Genomic DNA, 27,799 nt, shown 5'->3' on the forward strand with positions numbered 1-27,799 from the left:
TACTATCAACACACTCTTTTTTTTGCCCATCTCATGCATTATTAGACTGGCTCGTCTCTGTGTGCAGGCGTCAGAATGGCAGTAACGTGTTCAGATCAACTCTCTGGCAGGCACACAATAGCAAAGTTCACAGCTCATCCAGTCGGGTGTGGCTGTATTAGTGAAAGCATGGTAGGTGTGTGTCACAGGACCTGTTCCGTCTCGCTGACTCACACCGATCTGCCCCAGGTATGGCCTGAAGTCACACATGGCTCTATCAACAAAACACATGTTGCATCGGGCAAAACAGTGTGGGCACATGTCGATTTGGACTTGATTGAGTGCAGTCTTCAATTTTTCTTGCATTTGAGGTTGGGCAGATATTCCTAGCTGGTTTCCTGCATATTCCTGCAGCTGCACAGTTTGGCAGCTCTATGAGGCCCTCTTGTGGTCTCTTTGTTTGTTGTTCCTGTGTAACGTGCACACTCATGTTTACAGAGAGGCCAAGACACGGATGTAATTTTGGGGGGGGGACGGGGGGGACATGTCCCCCCCACTTTTTCAAAAGCTGGTGTTGGTCCCCCCCAGTTTTTACGGTTAAAACCAAATATTTAAATAGCGACGAATCCATGTCCCCCCCACTTTTTAAATCAAAATTACGTCCATGGGCCAAGATAAGTACTTTGCACTTACTAGGGATGAAACATAGAAGTTGGTTTGGGCAGTAGTGTGTCTGCAGTAAGAAGCTGGTGTGGAATCTGGTGGTACTTCCTGTCACACACCAGGAGGGTGGAGGGGGTGTGGTAGGTGTGGGAGGATCATCTACACTGCTGGTAGCTTTGCATCTTGGATCCAGTATACTGGCTACAAACTGGTTTGTATTTGGGACCGAACAGTTCTTACTTCAGAATCGGAGACATCTGGATAGGATGGTCTTTAGTGTCACTTTGTAGGAGATGGTGAGGATGGATGAAGATACAGCTGACTTCTGTGGTTCCTCTGTAGGAGATGGTGAGGATGGATGGAGATACAGCTGGTCTCTGTGGTTCCTCTGTAAGAGGTGGTTAGGATGGATGGACCATCATCCTCTGTAGGACTCCAAGGCACTGCTGGGCTTCTTTGGTGAAGCAGGTGGTGTTGAGGGTGAGAGTGCGATCTTCCTGTGACGTGCACACCAAGGATCCTGGTGACTCTCTACACTTGTACCATTGCTGTGTGACGGAAAGAGCTCAACGCCAAGTCCTCCTGCAGTCAAGAACTTTTCCACATTGTCAACTCCGCACCAGTTTCGTAACTGCTTTGACTCCACGTCCACTTCTAACAACATCACAGACTCCATGCTGACCAATCACTGCTTTCCTTAGAATTGACTCACACAGCAACGTACAGTTTGGTTGGTTGAAGCTTTCTTCAACATCATTGGAAATGTGGGTCACCTGCTGGTTAATGTGTTGAAGAAAGTGTAGTGGTGCATCTCTTTAAGTGGTGAGAGGAGTCATGTACTATGTCATGTAATGGGCATATAGACATCAGCGCCATTGCAGTGTGTTTAAACTGACGTGGGATCTTTTCACAGCAAGTCTGCTGAGTACTTTTTGAGTTTCGGCTTGGTTTAGCATGTCCGAACACAGTGCTAAGCCTAGTTGTCTTCAAGAGCAGGTGTTGCCTAAACGCTGTCAAGCAATGCAACATGAATTAACACAGCACAATGGCTCGAGGCCTTCAGGTACCAGGAAGAGTGTTTCACATGGCTTCCCCTCTCTGGCTACCCATAAAATACAGAAATGGTTTTAAGATTTCATTGGCCGTTTTAAAATCTGTCATTTTGCCAATGTACATTTATGACCTCCTGCACTCACATTCAACATTAAAAAGCTTTAATATCCCGCAATCAGTTGCTCTTGCCAATCTGTAATCGTGACCAAAAACTGACAGCATTTTGTTGTTTTTCTATGGGAATGTTTTCATATGGACTTCATCCACTTAATGGTTTTATGTCTCAAAACATATTTAATATCCTCAGGTCTTAAAGCATATAGTTGCATGTCCTGCTGAAACTATTTTCAGTTTATGTTCCTTTACCTTGGTTTTACTCATCGGATTTATCCTCGTACTCATATTCATTACATTTGTACTGCTTACGTTATCCGTATGTGTAAACCACGCAGCATTTTTGCTCTAGTACACTTTTAATATGTTCTAAAACGGACGATCTTGACAGTTGTTGGGCTCTCTGACTTGAGTTAATGTGTGTTTATGAGTGATTCCTGCCGACAGCCATGTGCGAATGATGTGGCGATAAAAATTACTTAACCTAGGATTATGCCCTGAGCTAGACACTAAATGTTTTGAAGCCTGTTGTGCAAGAAAATTAGAAGACCTTTGGAAACAAAACCTGGCTCCGTTCTAAAAAGTTGTACATTTGCCAGTGTCACCTGCGGTGTTTTATCATTGCTGTGTATCCGAGTAAGAGCTTTTGCTCCTTTTAAAGAGCTGCTATGAATATTCCAGTCAGTTGTCACTCATTGCTTGCTCATACGATTCCTCATCAGTTCCAAGGACGGAAAAGTTTGCACTCGTTCCAGAAGAGATTTGCAGAACAGGAAGGAACTACCAGAAAATAAAAAAATCAGGGCTTACTGACAGATCATTGCTACATGTTACATTAATTACAGGGTACCAATTACAGGGTTTGCTTACAGGGTAACTCCAAATCATAAACACATTAGTGATTACTAGCTTAACAGGCTATGCATGTTTAATCGAACACACTCTAGGGCACAATAGAACAAAAATCTTACTATTTTACTAAAAAATAAATCTCAAAACATAAGATGAAAGTGAGAACGGATGTTGTGGTTATGCTTTAAAATTAGTTTCAGCCTAATATCGTCACACCTTATTTCATCTATGAGGTGAAAGCATACAGAAAATTAACATGAGCACATGTTGCTGGAGCTAAACACGATCACATTTAAAACATTCAGACAGACAGAAGACGGAACAGAAAATTCAAATGGCATCTTTGGGAACAACCTTAATGCATATCATTCTGAGCAAAAAATGTTCAAAGCTAAAAAGTCTCCTTGAAATCATGCACACATTACTTAGTGATTAGAGGTACAATGTAGCACATCACACAGCTGAGGATAATCGCTGTATTTGAACATGTGAAACCTAATCGTTTTAAAACAAGAAACTATGTTTGCAAATAAAACATGAAGCTTGCAACGCTCTTTTGTTTAATCTTAATCTAGCCTATACAGACTTTGTACACATTGTTTTCCCCTCTGGATGCCTACATGTGTGTATGCAGCAGAGTGCCTCATTGTGTTCTGAAGCTTCTTCTCAGCTTCTAGAGAGAAAAACAACAGCGCAGAAGATCACAGTTTTGAAGCATAAGGCACAACGTGCTACGAAAGCTCAGACATCTGTCAAGTGGTCCACACACACACACACACCCCTCCTTAAGCCTTTAAAATTACCCACAGTGTTTCATGGCCTAAGATGCAATGTCAAAAATTCTTACAAACGTTGCATGTTTTTTCCACCCATCCCCCAGATGACTTTAAATGACTGGAGGGCTCCCTCCCAGACATAAACTGTAAGCCACGGACATGAAGTTTAAACATGCAACAGTTGTACAGTGTCATCAATACATTAGTCACATTAGTGCAATCAAACGCAAGTAAAGAGTAAATCATTTATACAGACTACTGCGACCCAGTCCAACAGCGTGAAATTATGACTGACCGGGACAATTCAGAGCAACTCTGCTAAATTGGAGAGTTGGTGTGAACGTCATTGCCTCTGGTTGTTAAGATGACTAGGATTCTTCTGGAAAAGGGGACCACTAGCCCACATGCCTGCAGTAGGACGGTTGCAAATTCATTATACAAGAAATTTCATGTTCAGAAGATTCATTTGCTCCCCTTTCAAATGTATTGCACAAGCCCTCTCCCCTGAATGCTTGGAAAATAATAAATATTATCACTAGATGAATGTTTCTCCTGACCTATACGTTAGGCCAAATACACTAGTTTGTAATATCATTCACAGTTTTAAATTTTTTTTGGTTTTCAAGTAAAAAAGAAAAAAGGTAAACACACAGAATGATTTTAAATGACAAAGACCAATGATCAGATCAGACTTATTAATTCTAACTTTTAAAATTGTCTCCGTGTTCTTGCACATATTGACGAGTTGATCACTGTTCCCAAGTGCACTTGATTAACATTCCAGCAACGAGGCATTATGATCAGACGATACAGACCAAGACTGTGTGTCAAGAATCTGATAGATTACAAGTTCTAGCAATCCATCAATACCAAATCATTTCAGATTACATCCAGCTGATTGTGAAGTTCTGACCAAGGTTGAGACCCAAGTCTTCTACATTCAAAACCTAGAGAAACAGAGAGGGCAGAGAGACGTTATACTTGATGTTACCACAACAACGTTCAAATGACCTTTAGGCCTACAATCCACCCCGCTGTCATAATCTGTAAGGATCTGTAACCTGATTGGCTGTGTAGCTGAACTCGGCCTCTTCGGAGTTCACGAGGACACTGGTCGGCTTGGTCTTCACGCCGTAGAATGAAGCCATCTCCACCGTGATGTATGTGGCCTCCACATCGCTGTGCACGACCTTGGAGGTCATCGTGCTCTGCAGAAAATGGTAAAATATTCCCCACAAAATGTAATACTTCATTTTACTGCACAGTAAACAACAGAAAGTTGTTTCTCTGTAGATCTTTTCAACAGTGTATATACCTATTAAACAGTAATAACAATAGCGAACAAAAAAATAATAAATAAAAGGTTAACATTTTATTTAAAAAAATAAATAAATGCATAAAAAATGTTTCCTATAAAAACCATTATATTCAATACGGTACCAAGCAAAATACTTACACCGATGACTACCTGTACAAATTTTACAATGTATTGTTCTCTGTAACAGTTTCTAAAAACATATTGAGCATAAAAAATAATTTCTACACCTTACATTTTTGCGCAATTATCTGTACTTTCTACTCCTTACGTTTTAGAAATTACTATTTCATTTTGGCCTGTTCTCAATCTGGCTTGTCATCATAAAAAAAAACTATCCAGATAAATCATGACATCCAGATGTGGATTTGGTTGTGGTGGGATCAGTAGTATAAACATACACCACTCCCACACCCTACTGGTTTGTGCGCGATCCATCGCACATGTCAAGTCACACTCTAGCACTGAGATAGCAGACATGAGTAGCGTAGTATGACGATGTTCATGGCACAGACTCGAGAATTGGAGCGAAATATCCCAACTAAGCACCAGCGAGGAGGCTGGGATCCAGGACGACCAGCTGATACTGTAGCCTATATCAAAAGTGCTCTGTTATAGGTTTTTGAAATATTTGTTTTAATAAAATAGCATTTTACTAAAATGCATTCGTTTTAATGGCCATATATGGGGCTGAAACAGTTAGCTTAGTGCATTCGTATTTTTTTACATTGACATTTTAAAATAACATTAGTCATTATGGCTTTTAGAAAAATGTTTTTGGGGGGGAGGTGGGGTAGTGCCCTATGGGCCCTGTGACTTGGCCTACGTTTTTGTCCTTAATTACATTTTCCCCTTACATTACTTTTACTTTTATACTTTAAGTACTTTTGAAACCATTATTTTTACGCTTTTACTTTAGTCAAAAGATTGAGTTGGTACTTCAACTTCTACAGAAGTATTTTTAAACCCAGTATCTACCCAAGTAATGAATGTGAATATATTTGACACCTTTGGTCTTACCCCTATTTCGTCTGCTGTTTTATTATCGCTCGTCTAAGTAACACGGTAGTAAGTTACACACAAGTTTTTTTATGCAGTAAACATGAGCATGCAGGGGTCATTTTACAAAACTTTGAAATTGCCAATTTTTCATTTCAGGGCCTATAACTAAATATCACCGAGACCATCATGGACACTATTTCAACTTAAGATCTTAGACTGTGTTGCTATCCTACAAATGTGTACTGAAACGTAACTGTCTTTAGGTCATATGATCCACACTACCTCTTTCAGTGTGAACGTGATGAAGGCGTAGTGGCCAGTCTCGTAAGTGTCCAAGGAGCTCCCGTCGTCCCAGAACAGATCTCCCTCAGCCAGGCCCTCCTCGCTCAGGCAGGCAATCAAGTGCAAGGGCTGACCGCTGCTCACCCACAGGGTTGTGTTGGGTCTCTGCAACGCACAGGGGCAAACCCCCCCACCCCAATCACCATAACGCACAAGAACATACGGACGCTGCTGTTTGTCCACACTGCCCTACTGAACTACAACTTACAAAGATTACTCAATAACATTAATAACACAAATCCAAAATGATACCATTATATAACAAATCACAGCTTTAAAAGATTCTTCTAGATACGTTTGCGGTGGTTGTCAGTGGTATGTATAATAAAAATCTGACAACACTTTTTGACAGCATGGCTTTGTTTAAACACCACTGGCTCACCGGACTCTTCAGGTTCAAATCACATCCCAACACATGAAACTCTATGTGCCACCGTTGGTAACTGGATTACTGCACCATGCGCGTTATCATCTCATAATTTACAACGCTCCCTCACAACTGACCTATGCTCTCTATAGCTGCATGTAAAGCTGAGCAGTGATCTTGTGCCATGATCTTACCTGTGGCCAGTCGGTTGTTATTAAAGCCATCTTTCACACAAATTGGGCCCTAATAAAAGCCCAGAGAGGGTCAGCACATATAGCGACTCTTACCTGTGTAGGTGTGATCGTTCCTTCTCTTAGATGCAGGCTGATTTTGTCCAGAGGAGCATGAAACTTGATCTGTTCACCCTTGCTGACCAGTGATTCGCCCTGAGTGCCAGGCACAGATGAGCACAGTTACACACACACACACACACACACACACACACACACACACACACACACACACACACACACACACACACACACACACACACACACACACACACACACACACACACACACACACACACACACACACAGTCAGCAAAAAAATGTAGGAATATCCATGGTTCTAAAACAGACTTCTGGCAACATGAAATTGGCTGTGTGGATAAGTGCAGAAATACAGGAAAATGAGACTGACCGTGTAGAAGTCATACCAGACGCCCTTGGGCAAGTAGCCGACGACATAATCCACACCAGGCTCCAAAACTGGGGTGACCAATAAACTCTTCCCCCATAGGAACTGTTTATCTATGCTATGCGTCTTGTTATCTGAAGGGTATCTGTAACAATCACAAAAGAAAAGAATATGTACCACATAAAATGTACAATACGAATCACAAGAGAGGGACTGCACATGTGCATTTGTGGTTATGAGAATACAGCAACCCGGCGAGTCTTACTCGAAAAACAGGGGTCTGGCAACCGTGTGTCCGCTGAGGTGGGCGTGGTGGAAGAGGGTGTAGAGGAAGGGGAAGAGGGAGTAGCGCAGTAGGAGGGCTTCCTTCATGGCCGCCCGTGCCGCCGGACTGAACACGGTGGGGTCCTGAGCCTACAGAATAACACAGGGGGAAGTTAAAGTGGACTGGGGAGTTGCACTAATGCGCTCAGCTTTGGGGAGACAGAACACGTAGGCCTCAACACCTGTGCACGCTGGTACGCCGTTACCAGATAAATGTGTGAGTGCTGGTTTTAAATGAGGCCTGATGCTTAACAAAGAGGCAAGCGTCCAGCTCATTCCAGCATGTTTCCTTAATTGAATCATTCCAAGCCTGAGCACAGTGACTGCGTTAATAAGACTAGTTCTAGCGTTTACAATATACATTGGATTCTGAAGGTATTCAGAGCCCTTGCACAATTTGTGCTGTGGATTTGATTTGTGAAATGGAAATGAGTCCACACTTGATTAAATGTAATGACGGCATGGCAATGTGAAAAAAGATGCATTCTGGACTGACCACCATCCCGTAAACCTGGCCTTTATGGCAGAATGGAATGGACGTTAATTTTGAGTAAAACGAATATGACAGCCTGCTTGAAGTTCGGTAGACGGTACGTAAAGCACCGTGGCAAAATACGGAAAATGATTCTCTGGTTTGATGAGACAAATACTGAACTGTTTGGCCATTACAGCGGGTAGTGTGCCAGGTGAAAAAAAAGACAGCACGTCACCGGCTAAAACCATCCGTACGGTGAAACATGGTGGTATAGCCGCTTCTCGGAGGTGGGGAAAAAGTGGCTGGTAACTACTGAGAGATGGAAGGAAATCTCTACAGCACAGACAGACTCAGAATGGGCATCCAGGTGAGGGATGAGGGAACACGCGAGGGAACACGCGAGGGAACACGCGAGGGAACACGCGAGGGAACACGCGAGGGAACACGTGAGGGAACACGCGAGGGAACACGCGAGGGAACACGTGAGGGAACACGCGAGGGAACACGCGAGGGAACACGTGAGGGAACACGCGAGGGAACACGTGAGGGAACACGCGAGGGAACACGTGAGGGAACACGTGAGGGAACACGCGAGGGAACACGCGAGGGAACACGCGAGGGAACACGTGAGCGGTGTCGGGATGAGTATCCGAATGTCCTCGAGTGCCCCAGCAAAGCCCTGACCTACAGCCCGTTGAGGCACCTGTAGCTGTTCAGACATTCACCATCAAATCTGACAGATCTAGAGGGGCTTTGTTATGAAGCATGGGACAAACCGGCCAAATCCATGTGGACAGAGTTCATACAAACACATCCGAGACCTGCAGCTGTAACAGCTGCCAAAAGCGTTTCTACAAAGAACTGAATAAAGGACCCGAATACAGGAGAGATTTCTGAATTTTAACACATTTTCTGAAATCTGTAAAAACATTTCACTTTTAAACATCATTTAAACATGTAGTTATAAATGATGTTTTTATGTGTACATGTAAAAAACATAAAAAATGATGTTTTTTTATGTGTGATTATGTGTAAACTGATGGGTAATAAAGGTAGTTATTCCCATTCCAGAATCAAATTCATAAAATGTGCAAGGGGCCCGAGTACTTCCAGAATCCATTGTCTATTTATATATGTAAAGAAACACACACACACACCCACCCACACACACCTGTGACTCTTTGGTGTTATGGTTCCTGGTGAAAGGGTAAAACGCTCCCAGCTGAGTCCAGCGCACACACAACTCTTCAGTGGTGTTGTCTGAGAAGCCACAGATGTCCGCTCCCACCAGAGGAACTCCCAGCAGGTTAAACGTCAGCATCCCTGCACGGAGGGTGAGGAAAGAGAGACGCCGAGTCACACACGCGTGTGTGGAGGGTGAGGAAAGAGAGACGCCGAGTCTCACACACGTGTGTGGAGGGTGAGGAAAGAGAGACGCCGAGTCTCACACGCGTGTGTGGAGGGTGAGGAAAGAGAGACGCCGAGTCTCACACACGTGTGTGGAGGGTGAGGAAAGAGAGACGCCGAGTCACACACACGTGTGTGGAGGGTGAGGAAAGAGAGACGCCGAGTCTCACACGCGTGTGTGGAGGGTGCGGAAAGAGAGACGCCGAGTCTCACACGCGTGTGTGGAGGGTGAGGAAAGAGAGACGCCGAGTCACACACACGTGTGTGGAGGGTGAGGAAAGAGAGACGCCGAGTCTCACACACGTGTGTGGAGGGTGCGGAAAGAGAGACGCCGAGTCTCACACGCGTGTGTGGAGGGTGAGGAAAGAGAGACGCCGAGTCTCACACGCGTGTGTGGAGGGTGAGGAAAGAGAGACGCCGAGTCTCACACACGTGTGTGGAGGGTGAGGAAAGAGAGACGCCGAGTCTCACACACGTGTGTGGAGGGTGCGGAGGCCCCGTGTGAGGGAGAGTCCTCACCATCCTTCACCTGCTCACCTGGAATGGACATGTATAAATCTTTCCATCCGCTCTTGTTGTCCCCGAGCCAGTGGCCAGAGTACACGCCCTGACTGGGAAACGTGGAGCGAGAGATCACGAACGGACGCTTCTCCAAGATCCTCTTCAAAGCACTGACGTACACACACACACACACACACACAGCCTGTTAGCAAGAACCTATTAGCTTACAATCAGTCAGATTCCAGGAGTGTGCAAGCACTAACGATGGAGTGCACAATCACTGCTCAGTGTCATATTCTCACACCCCATTAAAGTCATTCAATCAATGCCAAACCTGAACCAAACGTCAAGAGAAGTTACAATACTAAACTGAGGCCCTCAAAAAGAGTACTCTAGGTATTCATCTAGACACATAGAAACGTGTGTGTGTGTATGTGTGGTACCTTGCTGAAGCCTTGGCTTCCATGAGCCCATACAAGCTATGTACGTTGTAGTGAGAGTTGGTTTTCTGCTGTGCGGACGCACATACTGTCTTAGCCCTCAGAGTGCCCCCCAGAACACCTACGTCAACCACAAACAACCAAAGGTACATGAAGACTCTGTTATACAGTGTTTATCAAACACTCTTATAGTACCTACTGGAATATACAAGCACCTGGTGTATAAGGAGGGGTTTCCAATTCATTCTCAGGGCAGCCATCCACAGAACCATCAAAAAAATTGGATGGCTCATTCATATCCTGGGAGAGAGACAGGCAGTTAGGAGACGCGTGTAGTCACAGGTTGGCCGTTAGGTAACTGTGATTGCAATCTTAACTCACAATCCACAGCCCATCAAACGGAACTTTGTCATGAAGTTTCTGCAGGTTTTGGTACCACCACTCGTGTGTGTCTGGGTTGGAGAAGTCTGGGAAAGCCGTGAGTCCTGGCCAGACCTGAGTAGAGAGTCTAGGTTTAGAATAGGACTCAATCCCCATTCGGAACAGGAAAAGTAGGAACGCATTTCTTAAGTGATCCCTTAGAGACAGAATTACTAAAAGTACTATTTGTGTGTGCCCGTTGTCTTCTGCTGATCCATACCTTCCCAATGAGAAGGTCTCCACTGGAGTTGGTGATGAAGACACCTTTCCTCACTCCCTCCTCAAAAGGCCAGTAAGAACCAGCTGGCTGAGTACTGCTGATACCAGGATCCTTACATATAAAGAAGACAGAGCAAGGTAACGCAAACTCTGTGAAACAACGGCAAAGAGGTTTTAGCATCACACCTGAACACCGAATACCCACTGCCAGCCCCAAACAGAACAACAATGAAAGCAAACGTGAATCGGTGTGTTTACCAGAATCATGACGTAGCGCTGGTTGTTTATGTGAAGGTCATTCACGAGATTAGGCAGGGTTGAGAAGGTCACGGGGTTGTAGGTGAAGTCTAGGGCACTGTCCATGTAGTCAATGTCATTCCACTGTACATCCTGAAACATGAAAACAATTCTTCCCTAAAACATTTCCTAAAAGCCAAACGAACACTATAGCAGCTGTCATTTACGTGCTGTGTAGACAGAACACACTGCGCAGTATTTGCTGTGATTTTATTTAGATAGACCCATTTAATTACGTTTCCACTGCCACGTGCCCCACGCCACTGACTGTACATACATTTGTCAATGACAACTATGGCGACAGACCGTTAGCAAACAGCAAAGAAGAGGACTGGGCAAAGAAGAGGACTGGTCTACATTAATGTTAATGAACATCAGAGGCGGTTCCAACAAATGTGACATTTTAGCATGGTCCAATAATGCCTGTACTACTTATGTATTCGTGCTTAAATTACCTGAAAAAGGACACAGTTTTTGCGCGACTAACGTGCTGCATTAAAACAACCTATATCGTTGGCGACATGCATTTCTAGCCAATAATGAACACGCTGCATCTGAACTGTTGGTAGCTCAGCGAAGTAAGCAAATAAAGTTGAACATGAAATGGACTTCTGGCTATCTAATGGGTAAATGAGGACATTTTTGATGTGTACTGCCCAATCATATTATTGCTTGTGTGCAGTCGACAGCCGCAATCTTATAAAGCTACCTGCAGTAAACTAGATAACGTAGGATGTTTCCTAAGAGTGCAATCCAAAGAACAACCTCAACGTTTCAGTGAAGGTTTGAACAGATGGCCTCATCATAATCAAATGGGTCATGTTCAAGTGTGCCATGCTGTAGATTGGTGTGATGTCTACTAGACGTCTCAATGCAGGACGCAGACATGATGCAGAGATGTTCCAAGATCTGCTCTTAACAATACAGCCTGAAGATAGCATGCACAGATAAAGACATGGAGACATCAATCCGGTAGGATTAACTAGCAAGCTCTCCCCTACAACGCTCTCAAAGTCCCATTTCCTGTTACACTGATGAGCGATTTCCTGTTACTTGAGCCTTGTGGCCGAGGACCCTGCAGGCTTTTTAAAATTTAGGGACATTAAGAAAAATTAACCCTGCCTTCGCCCGGAGATGCTGGGATTGGCTCCAGCCCCCCGTGACCCCGACTAGCGGGATTAAGCGGTACAGATAATGGATGGAAGAAAAATGAAAGTTTATGTGTTTTATACACACATCACACACTGAAGACTAGTAAACCCAGTACCTGTGGAATGCCATAGTTCCTCATTTCTTTCACGACCTCCCAAGTCTTATTGCTGGAGTCGTAGCCCCACCGGCAGAGGTGATAGCCCAGTGCCCAGTACACAGGCATGGCCGGCCTTCCTGTGAAGAAAGAAAAGGGGGGTGTAGATGAACTGCAGACTGGCTTCAGGTGTGCTGGCTAAGATCAGTGTGTTGACGCTTCTAAATACATTAAAAAAACAGGCAAAGAATTCTGACCTATGACCTCCAGGTACTCTCCAATCACCGAGGTGGGGTCAGGGCCCAGGAAGACGTACAAGTCCAGTATTCCCCCGACTGTACGCCAGGTGAGTGCAGGTGCTGGCTGGAGCACCACATCTGTGGAGAAGGGGAGGGGGGGGGGCATTTACAAATCAATATGCAGAAACATGTTGAAACAGACCCCCCCAGCTGTTAGGATACACCTGCAGCACAGATCCTGCAAGACCCCAGAGCCTCGTCCCCATGATTTACTGGTATTATTGCACAAAGTCCATCAATCATAAACATACAGATAAGGGGAATTACTGATAGACATGTGCATGAACATGTGTGTGTGTGTGTGTGTGTGTGCGTATGTGTGAGGGTGTGTGTGCATGTGCGTGTGGCCTGCTTTACATACAGCACAAAATAATCTTTGAAATCAACACCTATTGCTGTGAACTGAGTTATGATAAGGGACTGTTACTATATATATATAGTATATATATAAAACCAATGCATACTTCAATAAAATGCTTAAAAAGTGTAGTTAAGTGATTTGGGAGTAAGTTAGCCTTCCAAGTCTCTCCCAAGAAAACAAAAGAGCAATATAAATGTGCGTTGGAGGGTCCCCACTTCAATCGATTCATTCATTCACCCCGCAGACTTAAAAACAAGGCCACATTCTAGACCACACTAAACATGCACCATCCATCAAGGTCCAGATTCACTTGGGAGGAATGCTGAACTTTAAATCAACTTCCCAGTTTCTAAAAACAGTGGAGGCGGGGGGCTTTCCACAATACGTCTGTGAACCATCTGCCTCCTCCGTCATGCATGTTGTATTTATACAGGAAGCTCTTCCTCCCCCAGGCCTGAACTAGCTCTCCGCAGGTGCCTGCGCGTTAACACACCCATAGCGTTGCTATTGAGAAGAAACGACCCGTGCGCCAGTCCGTCGGACTCCATGAGAAGGTAAAACGGATGAGCGCCGTAGAGGTTAGTCAGCTCCTACAAGATAAGAGAAAGACCAAAGAGGATTTAAGCGAATTTCCACAAGAGTCCCCAAAGGCCGTCAAGTAATCACACCAAGTTTGCACAGGAAAGGCGTGTTTCAGAAAAAGGATGTTTTGAGCAAAACTTCTTTAGTTGTGCGAGCGAGGTGCTCCGTGCATGAAAAAGTCAATCAACAAAGACGTCCGAGACATTTAATTCCGTTTGCGGTCACAACGGTGAAATCACGACGGTGCGGTTACCACGGGCGCTGCGTCACGGGCCCACATGGTGAACGTGGTCCACTGCACGTCGTGCAGGAGGTGGGAGCGATGCTCGCCCAGGCCGTAGACGAAAGCGGACGGCAGCGATGTGGACATCTGCAGGAACTGATCCGCATAGAAGAGTGGTGCCACGGTAGTGTTCAACCTGATGGACAAATAACAGGGCTGGTAACATGTTAGCGCTGCTTGCCCTCCCCCCTCCCTTCTGTGTGGCTCTACACAGGCTGTTCCTCTTTCTTCTAGACAGCTCTTAAATGTTTCACTTCATATTATAATGGGCCTAGTTGGGTTTTTTTTTTTGGCATTTAGTTCAAAGCTTTGATTAACTCATGTCTGACAGACTGGCCCAAAATCTTTGCCAAAAATGCCATTATCCATTTCTAGAACAACCGTAATTGTAGACAGAACACTCACACAACAGCGCCGTTTTGTTTCCGCTTGACAATAAGCCCGAACGGCTGTTTGGTGAACTCCACAGTATATATCGGGTTTGTAGCCCTTGTTTTGACCACAGGCACATCAATGGGCACCTCATACCTCTCGTTTGATGGGTCTGTTATCTGAAATACAGAGATGATGGTAAGAACAACTGAGAGAAATACCAAAATATAAACCATCCATCTAGATTAGATAATACAAAACAAGCCATCCTACTAGATTAGCTCATTCAAAACATAAACCATCCTTGTAGATTAACTAATACAAAACCTAGCATGTTAACATTATGGGGAAAAAAAGGGCTGTATCTAAACCAGTTCACTCACTTTCACGTGCAGTCGGTTGTCGGACTCGAACAGCACATCCAACCGTAACGTCTCTATGTCCTTAGGATAGTAGGTCTTCTGTGTGCGAACCAGTTTCCCCCTATACCCCATCTCCACGTCATCGATGGACACCAGCTCATAAGACGGAAAGTCTGGTGGATAAAAGCACCACGGTACTCCACTCTGCCCAGGCAGCCGGGCCTTTGAGTCGTGCACGAAACAACAGTTCCTGGCGTGGCACATCTCCTCCGTTACCACCACGCCTCTCTCCGGGTAGCAGTCGAACCTCCAAGCCTCCGCAATGAGGTAGCAAGCCTCCGGCTGCACCTGCGGTTCACCCTGGCCCCTGGACCTGCTTGAAGGGCCCGCTGGTGATGGAGGTTTATATCCATCTTGAGAAGGACTCCGTAGCCACAGTGCAGTTCCCAATAGCCAGATTCCAAGAACAACCAGGATAAGGCATCCCAGGGTCATAAGAGCGGCGGTTGAGGAACACCGTGGTCTCCGGGCCAGCAGGGGGAGCTCTGGATCTTCGGCCTTCGCCTCACTGTCCCCAGAATCATCAGGAGGAGCCTCCAGTAGAGGAGCACCAGAAAAGTGCACCTCCTCTGGGTTCAGCCTCTTATAAGATACCATGGCAACAAGCTGGTGTGGAGACAAGGCAAAGTATTAGCCTTAAACTGCTCTACTATCTGTGTGGAGAAAAAAGTCACCATCTTATGGTAATGTGTTGACTGACTTGTGCTGATTTAGCATCCTTGTTTCTCACTGTGACAAACCAATAGCTGAATGAAGCCTGCACCCTAAATATAGGCCCATGTCCTGCAGCCTGGGGTTTTACTACAGTTACGTGTTTATTATTATTAATGCGGTGAGATATAAAAGATAACGGGTAATCTTTCATTAGCTCATTTGTTCAAAGATCAAACTATGCATTTATTACCTGGTATTATATTTCTGCTGAAGTGCTCACTTTGTAAATTTAAAGGTCAAATGGCTAACAGAACACAGCACATATCCAGACATCAAAAATATGGTAACCTTACACCTCACTGAAATGCTTCCGTCCTCCTGAAAAGTGATTAAATAAAAAGCACTACCTCCTGTACACCTGCATACCTCTAATATGACAGAACAGAGTAAAGAAAGTGCTAAGAATTAAGAGGTTTAAGTCCATGGGACTGTGGCCAACACCCTGGATGTGACCACAAGAGCAAAATCGGTCCCAGATTGAATAGAAAGATAGACAGAGCCAAAGAAAACAACAGGACAAAGGTACGTCAGTGTCAGACCGTGTCCCCCGTCACTTTTTGAGTGACATCACGCTCCATGTAAGAAAACCCAGGATGACTGCACTGTTGAAAACACGTAAAAAAGACTCAAACTAGCTAAAATGCATAATGACAAGCCACTGGCAGATTGTCCCTTTAAAGGGGTGAGACTAAATTGGAGCTTTAAATCCGTGAAACGTGGTTAACAGATGTTGAAGTTTCACTGGAATCACTTGTTTGCATTAATTGCCTATATAGGTTGTGCAACATAATATTTCATTAAGCGTCACAGAATTTGTGTCCATACTGTTTCCAAATGTTTTATTATTTAAAATATTTGCTGCGTATAAAAATCAAAAGCAAAAATCTTACATTTATTCAATATGCAATAAACAATTACGAGTGTCAATTTATTTTATTACTGCTCGACTATTTCAGATAAAACTGTGGATTTATCTGTGTTTTTATGTTAGGGTACCACGTCTGTACCCAGCTAGACTGCTATTAAGTTAGTTAAACTACCCACAATAATGAGATTACCAGTGTAACATATCCACCCAGCTACAGCCTGAACCTCCAACACTACACACACACACACACACACACACACACACATCTTATTTCACACGTTTCTGGGGTTAATTTAATGTATTGATCTGGGTCTCCCTGCAGCCACCACTAGCTAACAACAACACAGACGACCAGGTCGTGTGAGCAGCTGGGCAGCACAACACCACCGACACACCACACACTGCCCGGTGTCTTCATAACGTGTGTGTGTGTTAAACCGGATTATTTACCACCGGTCACACGGTGGTGTGTGATAATCCCCGTGTAGGTTGAACACCCCCCCCCCACACACACACACACACACACAGCGCTAGCCCGTTAGCCGCTAGCTAGCAGGCCGTTCATGTAAACACAACAACAACGGACCACCGTCGCCCACAACCACCCGCCCCCGGTAACCGGACGTTACTCGGACGACCCCCCCGGTTACCGGACCGACCTTCGCGCTGCTCCGGACTCGAGACCCGCTGAGTGAAATAAAAATAAAGGCGGTCACATGATACAGGGGGGAACAGCAGCGCCGCTCCGCTCGTCCCTCTCGCGCAGAACCGGCTCGTCTCGGCGGCGTCCGTACGTTTGTAGGAGCGCGTGCGCGAAGACGCCCCCCCCCCCCCCCCCCCGGGGGGGCCTCGCGCGCGAGAGGCTCGGCTCGCGCACCCGCGCCGTCTGTGGTTCTGGTTCGTGTTTACTAACACACGATGAGGTGAAGTTTCAGCAGTGCGTGTGAAACTGAGAGGAAAATGAGACACCTTGACTTTGGGCATAATGCGTTAAAATAACATAATAATAAGTTAAAGAGTTTAAATAACATAATAATACGTTAAAGGGGTTTTAATAACATCATAATGCGTTAATAATAATGCGTTAAAGGGTTTTTAAATAACATAATAATGCGTTAAAGGGTTTTTAAATAACATAATAATGTGTTAAAGGGTTTTTAAATAATATAATAATGCGTTAAAGGGTTTTTAAATAACATAATAATGTGTTAAAGGGTTTTTAAATAATATAATAATGCGTTAAAGGGTTTTTAAATAATATAATAATGTGTTAAAGGGTTTTTAAATAATATAATAATGCGTTAATGTCCCATAGCCAAAGCTGGTGCAACATTTGTGTGCCAGTCCACATAATCCAGCAGATGGAGACAGCGGTTAATATATGAATCGCGTGAGAACGAGCGTGGTCAAAAAGCGAAATTTACCTACCGAGATGATTGACGGTTATGGAAAACGTGAAAAAAACTAAAGACAAAGAAATTACACAATACAGCAGACAATCATGGTGGATTTAAATGTTATCTTTAAGAAAGTTAGAAGAAAGCTACACCTTCTTAATAGCAAGAAGTTCACATATGTTTTCTGGTGGTGATATTAAGTTTTTTTCCCACATTATTCAGTACCCGTACATCTATGCAACTCAAATTTTCCATCCAAACATAAACAGCCTGTTTTGTTTAGTGTGCTGTTTTTTGCCCCCCCCAACACACACACACACACACACACACACACACACACACACACACACACACACACACACACACACACACACACACACACACACACCTCCATGCTTCTATTTGCACTTGGTAGTTCATAACAAATGTCACAGAGTGTCAGAGTGTGAACGGGAAAGAGTGAAAATTCAGCAGACAAGCTTTTGCCAAAGGTGTTGTTTGGTTAGTGTCTGAGCAGTCGAGGATGCACTTTCTCAGTCCCTGGATTCTCAATGTTTACTTCTCACCTTGAGGAAAATCATGCTGTTGGCTCCACCAACATGCCCACTCAAAAATCTAAGGGCCTTGTCAAGGGATGTTGAGTCTTACGATAACACTGGCTACAGCACAACGAAAGCACTTCACCACACATGCTGAATACTGCTCCCCGCAGGGTGAAGAAGAGGAGGACGGCAGACGTCGGCTGGGAAGAGTCACGGCTGAGACTTGGCTGACTACCAGAGCTTTGTCTTTGCCCCAAAAACAAAGGCTCCAGCTGACGATCAACACTCTGGGGGTATTACTAGCCTGGCCCAACACCCAGGAATCCATTCCCAATCCTGGATCCAACTTCCATGACACAGAGAAGTCCTGGCTGGCTGGTTGTTGTGCTCACGGTGTGTCAGGTTTTGAGTCCACCCGAGAGGTCACCCTCAAGTTATGGCCAAGAGTCAGTGAGGCCCCACGGACGAGTTGTCTCTCGCTGTGGAACTTGTGCCTGAACTGCATACTAGCAATCCTTACAGGGGACGACGCTGTAGAAGGGAAACAACCTGAAGGTCAGACTATCATGTGTGATCTGTTTTACAATCTCGGAGTTTGCACAGGCTCATAAGGGGTTAAAATTAGGTGGTCAAGTGAAATCCTAACCAGCGCTCCCAGTGGAATACGTCTCCATTAGGGACAGCTTCCTCTACTGTGTGGTTTAGTGCCAAGAGGATGTATTTGGCTCACGCACGCCCCCTGGGAGGCAACCTTGTAGCAAAAATAAACAGCAAACAGCTCTGGAACGACTTGAACTTGTTTTCTCTTGATGTGCAAGTCCACAGCTTCTGTCATTTGTGTTATATTTCCACATTTAGCAGATATTGTGTCCCCCAGAGCAATTTACATATTTATTAGTACAGACAAACCATGACCTCGGTGTATGTACATATAAACTAGGTCCTATAGTATCAGTGTATGTACTCTACATCAGCACATGTCTCCCCAGAACATGTCTGCCAGCTCTTCTCGCACCAGCATGCCCTTAGAGCAAATCTGGGCGCATCTACTAGGGATGCTGCTACGTTTGGCTCATAGCCATGAATACATATTGGTCATTATGGACCTCCTACCATGAGACCGTCCAAGAAAGCCAACCCTAAAAGCATCACCCTGTAACTGCTACTGCTATCCAGTTAAGTGGATATCCTGAGAGACATCCCTGCCTGGCAAATCTCAGCAAGCTGCTACGCATTAAACAATGAAGTTTCCACTGTCAAATGGACGGAGCACTCCAATCCGACCCAAAAGCACATTAAGTGGTGGCCAAGACAAGCCAGGAAAAGTGTTACTAGCACCCACGGGACTTTCTCCCATTACGCTTATCTTTGGCATTGGGTTCCCCAGCTCACCTCTGCCTGTTGGCACAACAACTTGCAGATTAACACATTGAAAATATTATAAACACGGCAGCATTGTCTATAAAATCATACCCAGGGAAAAAGAGCACACGTGAGAAATATTGTCAGCCCAAGAGCACAAACGTGAGAAGCTTTGTCAGCCCAAGAGCACAAACTTGAGAAGCTTTGTCAGCACAAGAGCACAAACATGTCCCGCTGATCTGTGGAAGTTCTGGTTATTATCTCCTCAGCTGAATCCATCCTTGTTTCCCTGGTTGGGTGGGAGGGGCTCTTGAACTACAGCGCCAGGAAAACTGGGCAGAAAAAGAGTAAACAAAACATTTCAAATCAACTCTCTCAATGAATGGCTTGAAACTTTACCATTCTTATCAGTAATTCTTTATTTATAGGATAAAACCACCTCCCAGGAACTCTTGAACTGACTCCCCCATCTTGTAGTAGAAGATGTACATGTAATTCCAGAGGTTTTCTCCACACTCCTGGGGAAGAAGAGATGAGGAAGATGCTATAGTTTCAGGTATCTGAACTATCCCACAACTGTCAAGACCCTGAGGTTCAGTAGCAACTATTAGAAGTTAAGGAACTGCTACTATATTTGAACAAGCTAATCGAGCTCTTGAGGTGCACATTGCTTAACCTGACCATACTGGTTGGTACTGGTAGGTGCCCTGTCAGAGTATCATGTCATTTAGTCTCTACAAGCTCTCAGCAATGTTTGCAGAGCCTTATGGACTCTCCTTTTTTAATTGTATTAAATTTTTTTACCAAGAATATGCAAATGCCTACTACTTTGATGATTATCCATGCTGAGAGGTGAGCAGAACACCTTGTTTTCTGTGTGGTGCTGGGATAACCCTAAATATCCTCTGTGGGTTGTATCACAACATCCAAGGGCTCTGCTATGGTTACAAGAAAAAAACATCAAAAAGTTATTCAGCCCATTACCAGGACCGAGGTACACACCATAGAGGTGCACACCATAGAGGTGCACACCATAGAGGTGCACACCATAGAGGTACACACCATAGAGGTACACACCGTAGAGGTACACGCCATAGAGGTACACGCCATAGAGGTACACACTGTAGAGGTACACACCATAGAGGTACACACCATAGAGGTGCACACCGTGGAGGTACACACCATAGAGGTACACACCATAGAGGTACACGCCATAGAGGTACACGCCATAGAGGTACACACTGTAGAGGTACACACCGTAGAGGTACACACCATAGAGGTACACACCGTAGAGGTACACACCGTAGAGGTACACACCGTGGAGGTACACACCATAGAGGTGCACACCGTAGAGGTACACACCGTAGAGGTACACACCATAGAGGCACACACCATAGAGGTACACACCGTGGAGGTACACACCATAGAGGTACACACCATAGAGGTACACACCGTGGAGGTACACACCATAGAGGTACACACCATAGAGGTACACACCGTGGAGGTACACACCGTAGAGGTACACACCGTGGAGGTACACACCGTGGAGGTACACACCATAGAGGTACACACCATGGAGGTACACACCATAGAGGTACACATAGAGGTACACACCATAGAGGAACACACCGTGGAGGTACACACCGTGGAGGTACACACTGTAGAGGTACACACCATAGAGGAACACACCGTGGAGGTACACACCGTGGAGGTACACACTGTAGAGGTACACACCATAGAGGTACACACCGTAGAGGTACACACAGTGGAGGTACACACCATAGAGGTACACACCATAGAGGTACACACCGTGGAGGTACACACCATAGAGGCACACACCATAGAGGTACACACCGTGGAGGTACACACCATAGAGGTACACACCGTGGAGGTACACACCATAGAGGTACACATAGAGGTACACACCATAGAGGTACACATAGAGGTACACACCATAGAGGTACACACCGTGGAGGTACACACCGTGGAGGTACACACAATAGAGGTACACATAGAGAGGTCTTTGTAGGGAACCGCAGGAGATTTATTCCTCACTCTGGTTCTGCGCCGCTCCAGTCCATGGGCTGAGCCAGGAGAAGCTATGCAAGAAAGATCCGATCTGCCGTCTTCTTGCCTTGCATGACTATGCACAAAGTAACAGACTCTGCACACAGCAGGTTAATGTCAATAACCAATCACATACACGTACACCCTGACCAGACACTCACACCATCAGACCACCAGACCATCAGGCCATCAGGCCATCAGACCATCAGACCATCAGTACTGGGGGCTCAGGGGGAGATGGTTGGGGGTTGATGGGCCATATCCACCCACTGGCTTCAGCATCAACACTGAGGCCTAAAACTGATCAGAGAGGAAACATTGATTGGACAGAACCAAAAAAACAAGAATTAGTTATTTTACTTAATAAATTTATCACATGATTCAGTCTGATTAATAGTTCGCTCACAGAAGGGGGGGGGGGTTGGTACTGGAAAATTAGACTTTAATTTAACTTTTACTGTAAATTACTCCAATCAGTTTAAATACCCTGTTGTTTATGTAGCCCACTAACAGTAATGTTTTCAGGTATTTTTCCACATAATACTGATTCATCTATCATGTTCTCTTTTTTTGGTTAAACTAATCATGTATATCAAAACAAATTTATAATGAATCAAATTAGGTGCTATAAGGACATTGAGTAAAATTTGCTATATCATGTATACCAATTACAATAATTTGGTATATCAGTTATATCAGGAAGGTACATAGGTGTGTCAGAATAGGAAAAACAGTATTACTCAGAACTGTAGTGATCCAGGACTGGAATAGAGCCAGGACTGGTATTACTGCTTTTCCGATACATTAACATTTACATTTAAGGTGTTTAGCAGACCGCTCTTATCCAGAGTGACTTACAAAGTGATACCTGCCTTTTATACACACTGCAGTACCCTTTAAACGCTTCCATGTTTAGGGGACTTTACCAGCCGTAAAACTACGTGAGGAGTTTTAGATATACATTCTAAAATATTATGAAGCGGTCAAAGCTGTAACATGTCTGTCTAAGTGTAATCACAGTATGGCTCCCTTCACAGATCTTAACAGCACTTAAGAGGAGTTGAGACCTTCAACATTTAAGTTGATCCTACAAAGAATCAGAGGAAAGGGACTGAAATGATGCAACCTTGAAGGAAGAGTGAAGTCCTTCGTAAATGTGACCCCCAAGAAAGGTGTCCACCCATTTAATGGCCTCGTGAAAGCTAACAAACTTAACAAATGCTCATCTAAGGTATGAGAAATTGTTTTAAACACATTACTGCAACATTACTGCAATGATGTTAAACAGATACCTGCAACGATACAGTCATTTAGATAGGATCACAGCTAAATTTCTTGATACAATGTTGATCTGCTGGGAATGTCATATGGTCATGCAATCGTGTATGAGAGGCGTTAAGCCCAGATGGGATTACATCTTCTCGTAAAAATAAACGCAAACAAACATACCAGAGCACTCAGCTGAAGAATGAATATCGGCCTGACGTATCATCTTTACAAATCTGTTCAGAAAAAATAAATAAATTATTCAGTTGCCTCATTTTGAGAGAAAAAAAACAAAAAACAAAGCAAACACTGATAATGCCAATGCATAAAAAAATAATGTGCCTCAGAAAATAATGAGGATTATGGTATCCACGCTGTGCTCAGACATAAACATCTCGTGCCAGTATGTTTGACAGCTCTGCTGGGCCACTGATAACAGCATCATTCATATTATCATGAAGCATCTAGAATACATATGCAAAAAGATGTGCGTGTGCATCATAGTTTTTTTGTCACTTGTAGCGCTATCTTCTACAGTAAAATGAAACGGATTATCACCTTACAATATTATTCTCATTTCTGGAGCCATTCAGAATGGTCAATACATCTTGCGTGAAGATTAAAGTTATAAGTGAAGTTATAGATTAGCACATGCAGCCCTGTGTGAGCTCACTGTTATCACACTATACACCACTGAATGGCCAAAGAGCAGCCAGGGTCTTTATATCTTTACATCTTTAGATGACACAGCAGTGGGTGGTTCAACATGGGAAAAGTAGGGCCATATACTTCTATAGAAATCCAATAGATTCATCCAAATTTAATATGGAAAAATCAAATAAATTATATCGGTCTTAATTCACATATGATAAATGAATTGATGACTACATATAAATGCACATAAATAAGTTCAATAAGTTACAAATAAATTACAATCTGACCCGGACCACTGAAAATGATAATGTATTCTCTAGAGTTTAGCCGTATTACCACTTCTAGCTAAGAGTGTCTAGCATTTTGCATATTATGTTCTTTGTATGAATATTCATTAAATACATCTGTATATAAATGCATTTGTAATTTTTGTCAGAAGCGGGCAGAAGCTATACCTGATCCTAACATCTAGTGTTACATTGCTCTCTCTGCTTTAACAGAGATTTGTAAGAGAATACGATAATGTTCAACTGTAAATGTCAGGCATGTTTGTAAAAGTATGTGGAAAAAGTGTGATAACGACACATGCATGAAAGCACTTAACTAAATTAAATATGTTGCAGGTCTCCTCTTTGAAAAACAACTTTGTGATCATTTTTGCTTCACCTAAGGCAAAACCGTCATAAGCCTCAAACCAAAGCATTGGTTTTTCAGCTTCTGATATCAGTAGCTTATCCAACCTGTTTTTGGCAGCGTGCCAAGGCAGGAATTATTTGTCATAAATGTGGCTGGTACATCTGGCACAGATATCGGTCTGCTGTGGGAACGTTTCCAAATGTTGTGCCTCGGGGTAGCAAAATTTACTTCATGGGAAGCATTAGAAATAAATGCAGATATGGCTAAAAATTAATGGAAATGGTTAAGACGTGAATCATAGCGTTTATAGAGAGCTTTAATGATGGATGTAAATTTATTTAAAAGTTTTAAAAGGAAATATAAAAATCGAAAGAAAACTTACATTAAAGTCTGAGATAAAAGTTGTCTGGTGGCCAAGAAACGAAGCTTGGTCCTCCTGAGTTTGAGCACACAACCATACCTGCAAACGTATTCCTTCTATTATGCTAATTATCCAGCTTGAGAGCGAAAGCTAACAGCACTCAATTTCAAACAAAAACACCAAGGTAAGCACAAGGAGAGAGAGAGAGAGATGAGAGAGAGAGAGAGAGAGAGAGAGAGAGAGAGAGAGAGAGAGAGAGAGAGAGAGAGAGAGAGAGAGAGAGAGATCAAGAGAGAGAGAGAGGGAGAGAGAGAGAGAGAGATAGAGAGAGAGGGAGAGAGAGAGAGAGAGAGAGAGAGAGAGAGAGAGAGAGAGAGAGAGAGAGAGAGAGAGAGAATGTAGAATAAAAGTTCTCCAGGATCAAGTGTAAGGAACACTGGGACACCTGGGTGAGGTTGGCCCTCCTGTTGTGCGGAGGCTGTTCTGTTGCCAGTCCTACTCCCTAGTGGACCACCTTTCTTTTTACCTCGGAGACAAAGACCTTTTCGTCTGTCTTTATCTCCTGCTGAAATGAAACGGCAGCCATGATGCTCCAGAGACCGGTACCTGCCTCTCTTTCTCAACACGCACACTCTTGCACACACATTCCCCGCTGGTGCCGACTTCACGTACTGGCTGGAAAATTGTGAGTGATCACACTGAGCTGAAGGTACAGTGAAAAACAGGGCCACTTTAATATCAAACAGCAAATACAGAAAAAAAATGCATCATAACAATCACATGTGCTTGGCAGTTTGTAGCAAAAATAATATTATTAGTATTAATATATTGATATATATTAGCTATCGTTATTGTGTTTACACTAGATAGATCATTATTTGTTTTTTGCAACAATGTGGCAAAACCACAAAACATGAAAAAAAGTTGTTACATTTGTTAAGAAGTAGATTATTTTGTACCACCAGTGCTGTTGCAGATGCAACATGGTAAGATAAAATACACACACTGAACATACCAAGACTTCTGACAGCTGAACAAATCTCACAGAGTTTGGCACAGAGATGCAGCGTGTTAAATTTTAAACCACAGGAGCACTTTTCCTGCACCCTCTGTTGGCTTGGCTCTAAGCTCTGTAGTACGGTAGCTTTCCAGAAGGACAGCCGATGACCCATGACATACAGATGGACTGCACTGCTTAGCACATTAGGTGTATCATTACCTGACCCACTGCAGTAGGCTAATAAAACCTCACAGTTTAGTATCTTCCTTGCTCTGCTCAAACTATTTAACCCCTTTTAAGGAGTTAGTAGATATGACAGGCGTGTTAGAGTACAGTAAGCAATTCGTTGTCTTTGTTTACGCTTTGATGTAATTCAAATTGGTAATTTCTGTGCATATTTCACAAATATAATAATCTGGTCTTTAACCTAGAACATGCTATGTATATGGGGATGTGAATGTGAATGATATATTTTCTATTTTAAATTTCCAAATTCTACTCTGCACCTTTGTTACCAAAAAGAAATAAACAAAAACACACAAATATGCTTGATGCACTGTGTCAAGTTTACGTCAGACCACACAATAAACTGAGTTTCATAAAGAGCACCAGATCTGCGGAGGGGTAAACAGTCCAGGGTGGACCTGGGATACATGGAGTAGAACAGCTGGTGGTTAGCAGGCTGATGACCTGTGACAGTAGCAAGAGTAGCCATGCAGGTGACAAACGTGACCCGTGTCACGTGACCATGACCAAGAGTAGCCATGCAGGTGACAAACGTGACCCATGTCACGTGACCATGACCAAGAGTAGCCAGGCTAGTGACAAACGTGAAGAGTAGCCATGCAGGTGACAAACGTGACCCGTGTCATGTGACCATGACCAAGAGTAGCCATGCTAGTGACAAACGTGACCCGTGTCACGTGACCATGACCAAGAGTAGCTATGCAGGTGACAAACGTGACCCATGTCACGTGACCATGACCAAGAGTAGCCATGCTAGTGACAAACGTGATCCATGTCACGTGACCATGACCAAGAGTAGCTATGCAGGTGACAAACGTGACCTGTGTCACGTGACCATGACCAGGCGAATGACCAATGCTCTGTTTGGCAGATCACTGTACCCGTGCTATTAAATAATTACAGGTTTGGGTCCTGCGTGTACTATCCTCTGATGCGTAGTCTTGTGAGGCATGATGGGAGCCTGAAAAACCTCCTGCGCTTTGTGGACTTGGAGAAATCACAAGATCGTGTACCTCAGTGTAAATTGTGGGACACGATTCAGGATCAGCCTGAGTATACACACTGGGTTTCTTGGCGTGATGGAGTGGTTCACGTGGGTGGCGTGCTCTGCCAAGGATCCATCTTGTCTTTGCTCCTGTTTGTGGTTATCATGGACAGCATATCAGCTTGCAGCTGAGGACGGAGAGGTGGGATGTAATGCAGGGCTGGAGATGGTGTCTCTGTTATTTGAGTATGATGATGTTCTTCTAGCAGCCTGTGAGGTGGACCTCACGTGAACCTCAGTGCGTCGGGGTTAAATGTGAAGGTCGTGGTGCTCTCCCAGCAAAGGATGGACTGGTCCCTTCAGGTGAAAAGAGGAAACCCGTCCTTTATGGAGGAGCTGAAGTTTTTGGGGGGTTTTGTTCATGACTGATAGGAGAATTGCATGTGAGGTTGACAAACAGATCGGGTCAATGGCAGCAGTGTTGAAGTTCCTGAATAAATTTGTGGTCGTGGAACAGGGGATTAGACATACGATGAAACTCTCCAGGATGTGAACCGGTCAGTATTATGTCCCCATCTTCACCTATGGGAAGACCTTTCACCTGACAGAAAAATACTGTAAATATAAGTGGTGCAAATAAGGTTTCTTTGCAAGGTTGCTAGACTTTCACTCTGTAATAGGGTGTTGGAGCTTGGCAATCTGGGAGGTCCTCAGAGCAGAATGGGTGTTACTCAAGCTTGAGAGAAGCCAGTTGAGGTTGCTCGGGCAACTTTAAAGAACGATGCATCCCGATGAATCCCGCTACAACTGTTTCAGTCAAATCCCACAGGATGGAGACCCAGAGGCAGACCCTGGAGCTGCTGCAGGGATTATATCTCACAGCTGGCCTGAGAGCATCTGGGTGTTCCATGTGAGGAGCTGCAATCTTTTGGGAATTGAGTAGTTCTGATC

General features: G+C 44.1%; 1 protein-coding gene and 1 long non-coding RNA gene across 3 annotated transcripts; both read right to left on the bottom strand.

Moving 5' to 3' along the window:
• Positions 1-3,208: 3,208 nt before the first annotated feature.
• gaa2 (alpha glucosidase 2) lies at positions 3,209-17,131 on the bottom strand. 2 transcript variants are annotated; one of them, XM_076983430.1, is made up of 21 exons: positions 16,992-17,131; positions 14,712-15,356; positions 14,362-14,507; positions 13,927-14,092; positions 13,585-13,681; positions 12,689-12,808; positions 12,453-12,571; positions 11,147-11,278; positions 10,890-11,000; positions 10,631-10,744; positions 10,465-10,549; positions 10,253-10,370; positions 9,846-9,979; positions 9,073-9,224; positions 7,368-7,516; positions 7,106-7,247; positions 6,751-6,849; positions 6,037-6,201; positions 4,499-4,645; positions 4,308-4,384; positions 3,209-3,334 (listed from the first exon to the last, which is right to left on the bottom strand). In XM_076983430.1, exons 2-20 carry the CDS (start codon positions 15,345-15,347, stop codon positions 4,322-4,324), a joined length of 2,895 nt encoding a protein of 964 aa, XP_076839545.1. In that variant the 5' UTR covers positions 15,348-15,356; positions 16,992-17,131; the 3' UTR covers positions 3,209-3,334; positions 4,308-4,321. The 2 variants fall into 2 exon arrangements, with proteins under 2 accessions (XP_076839545.1, XP_076839543.1); XM_076983428.1 differs by having other exon boundaries at positions 3,209-4,384.
• A 4,482-nt stretch (positions 17,132-21,613) lies between these two features.
• LOC143483983 (uncharacterized) lies at positions 21,614-24,806 on the bottom strand. The gene is made up of 3 exons (XR_013122518.1): positions 24,639-24,806; positions 23,150-23,202; positions 21,614-22,000 (listed from the first exon to the last, which is right to left on the bottom strand). It is a non-coding gene; the product is annotated as an uncharacterized LOC143483983 (long non-coding RNA).
• Between the last annotated feature and the right edge of the window lie 2,993 nt (positions 24,807-27,799).

The sequence above is a fragment of the Brachyhypopomus gauderio genome, chromosome 20 (genome assembly GCF_052324685.1).
Source record: "Brachyhypopomus gauderio isolate BG-103 chromosome 20, BGAUD_0.2, whole genome shotgun sequence".
In the NCBI taxonomy this organism is placed as follows: Eukaryota; Metazoa; Chordata; class Actinopteri; order Gymnotiformes; family Hypopomidae; genus Brachyhypopomus; species Brachyhypopomus gauderio.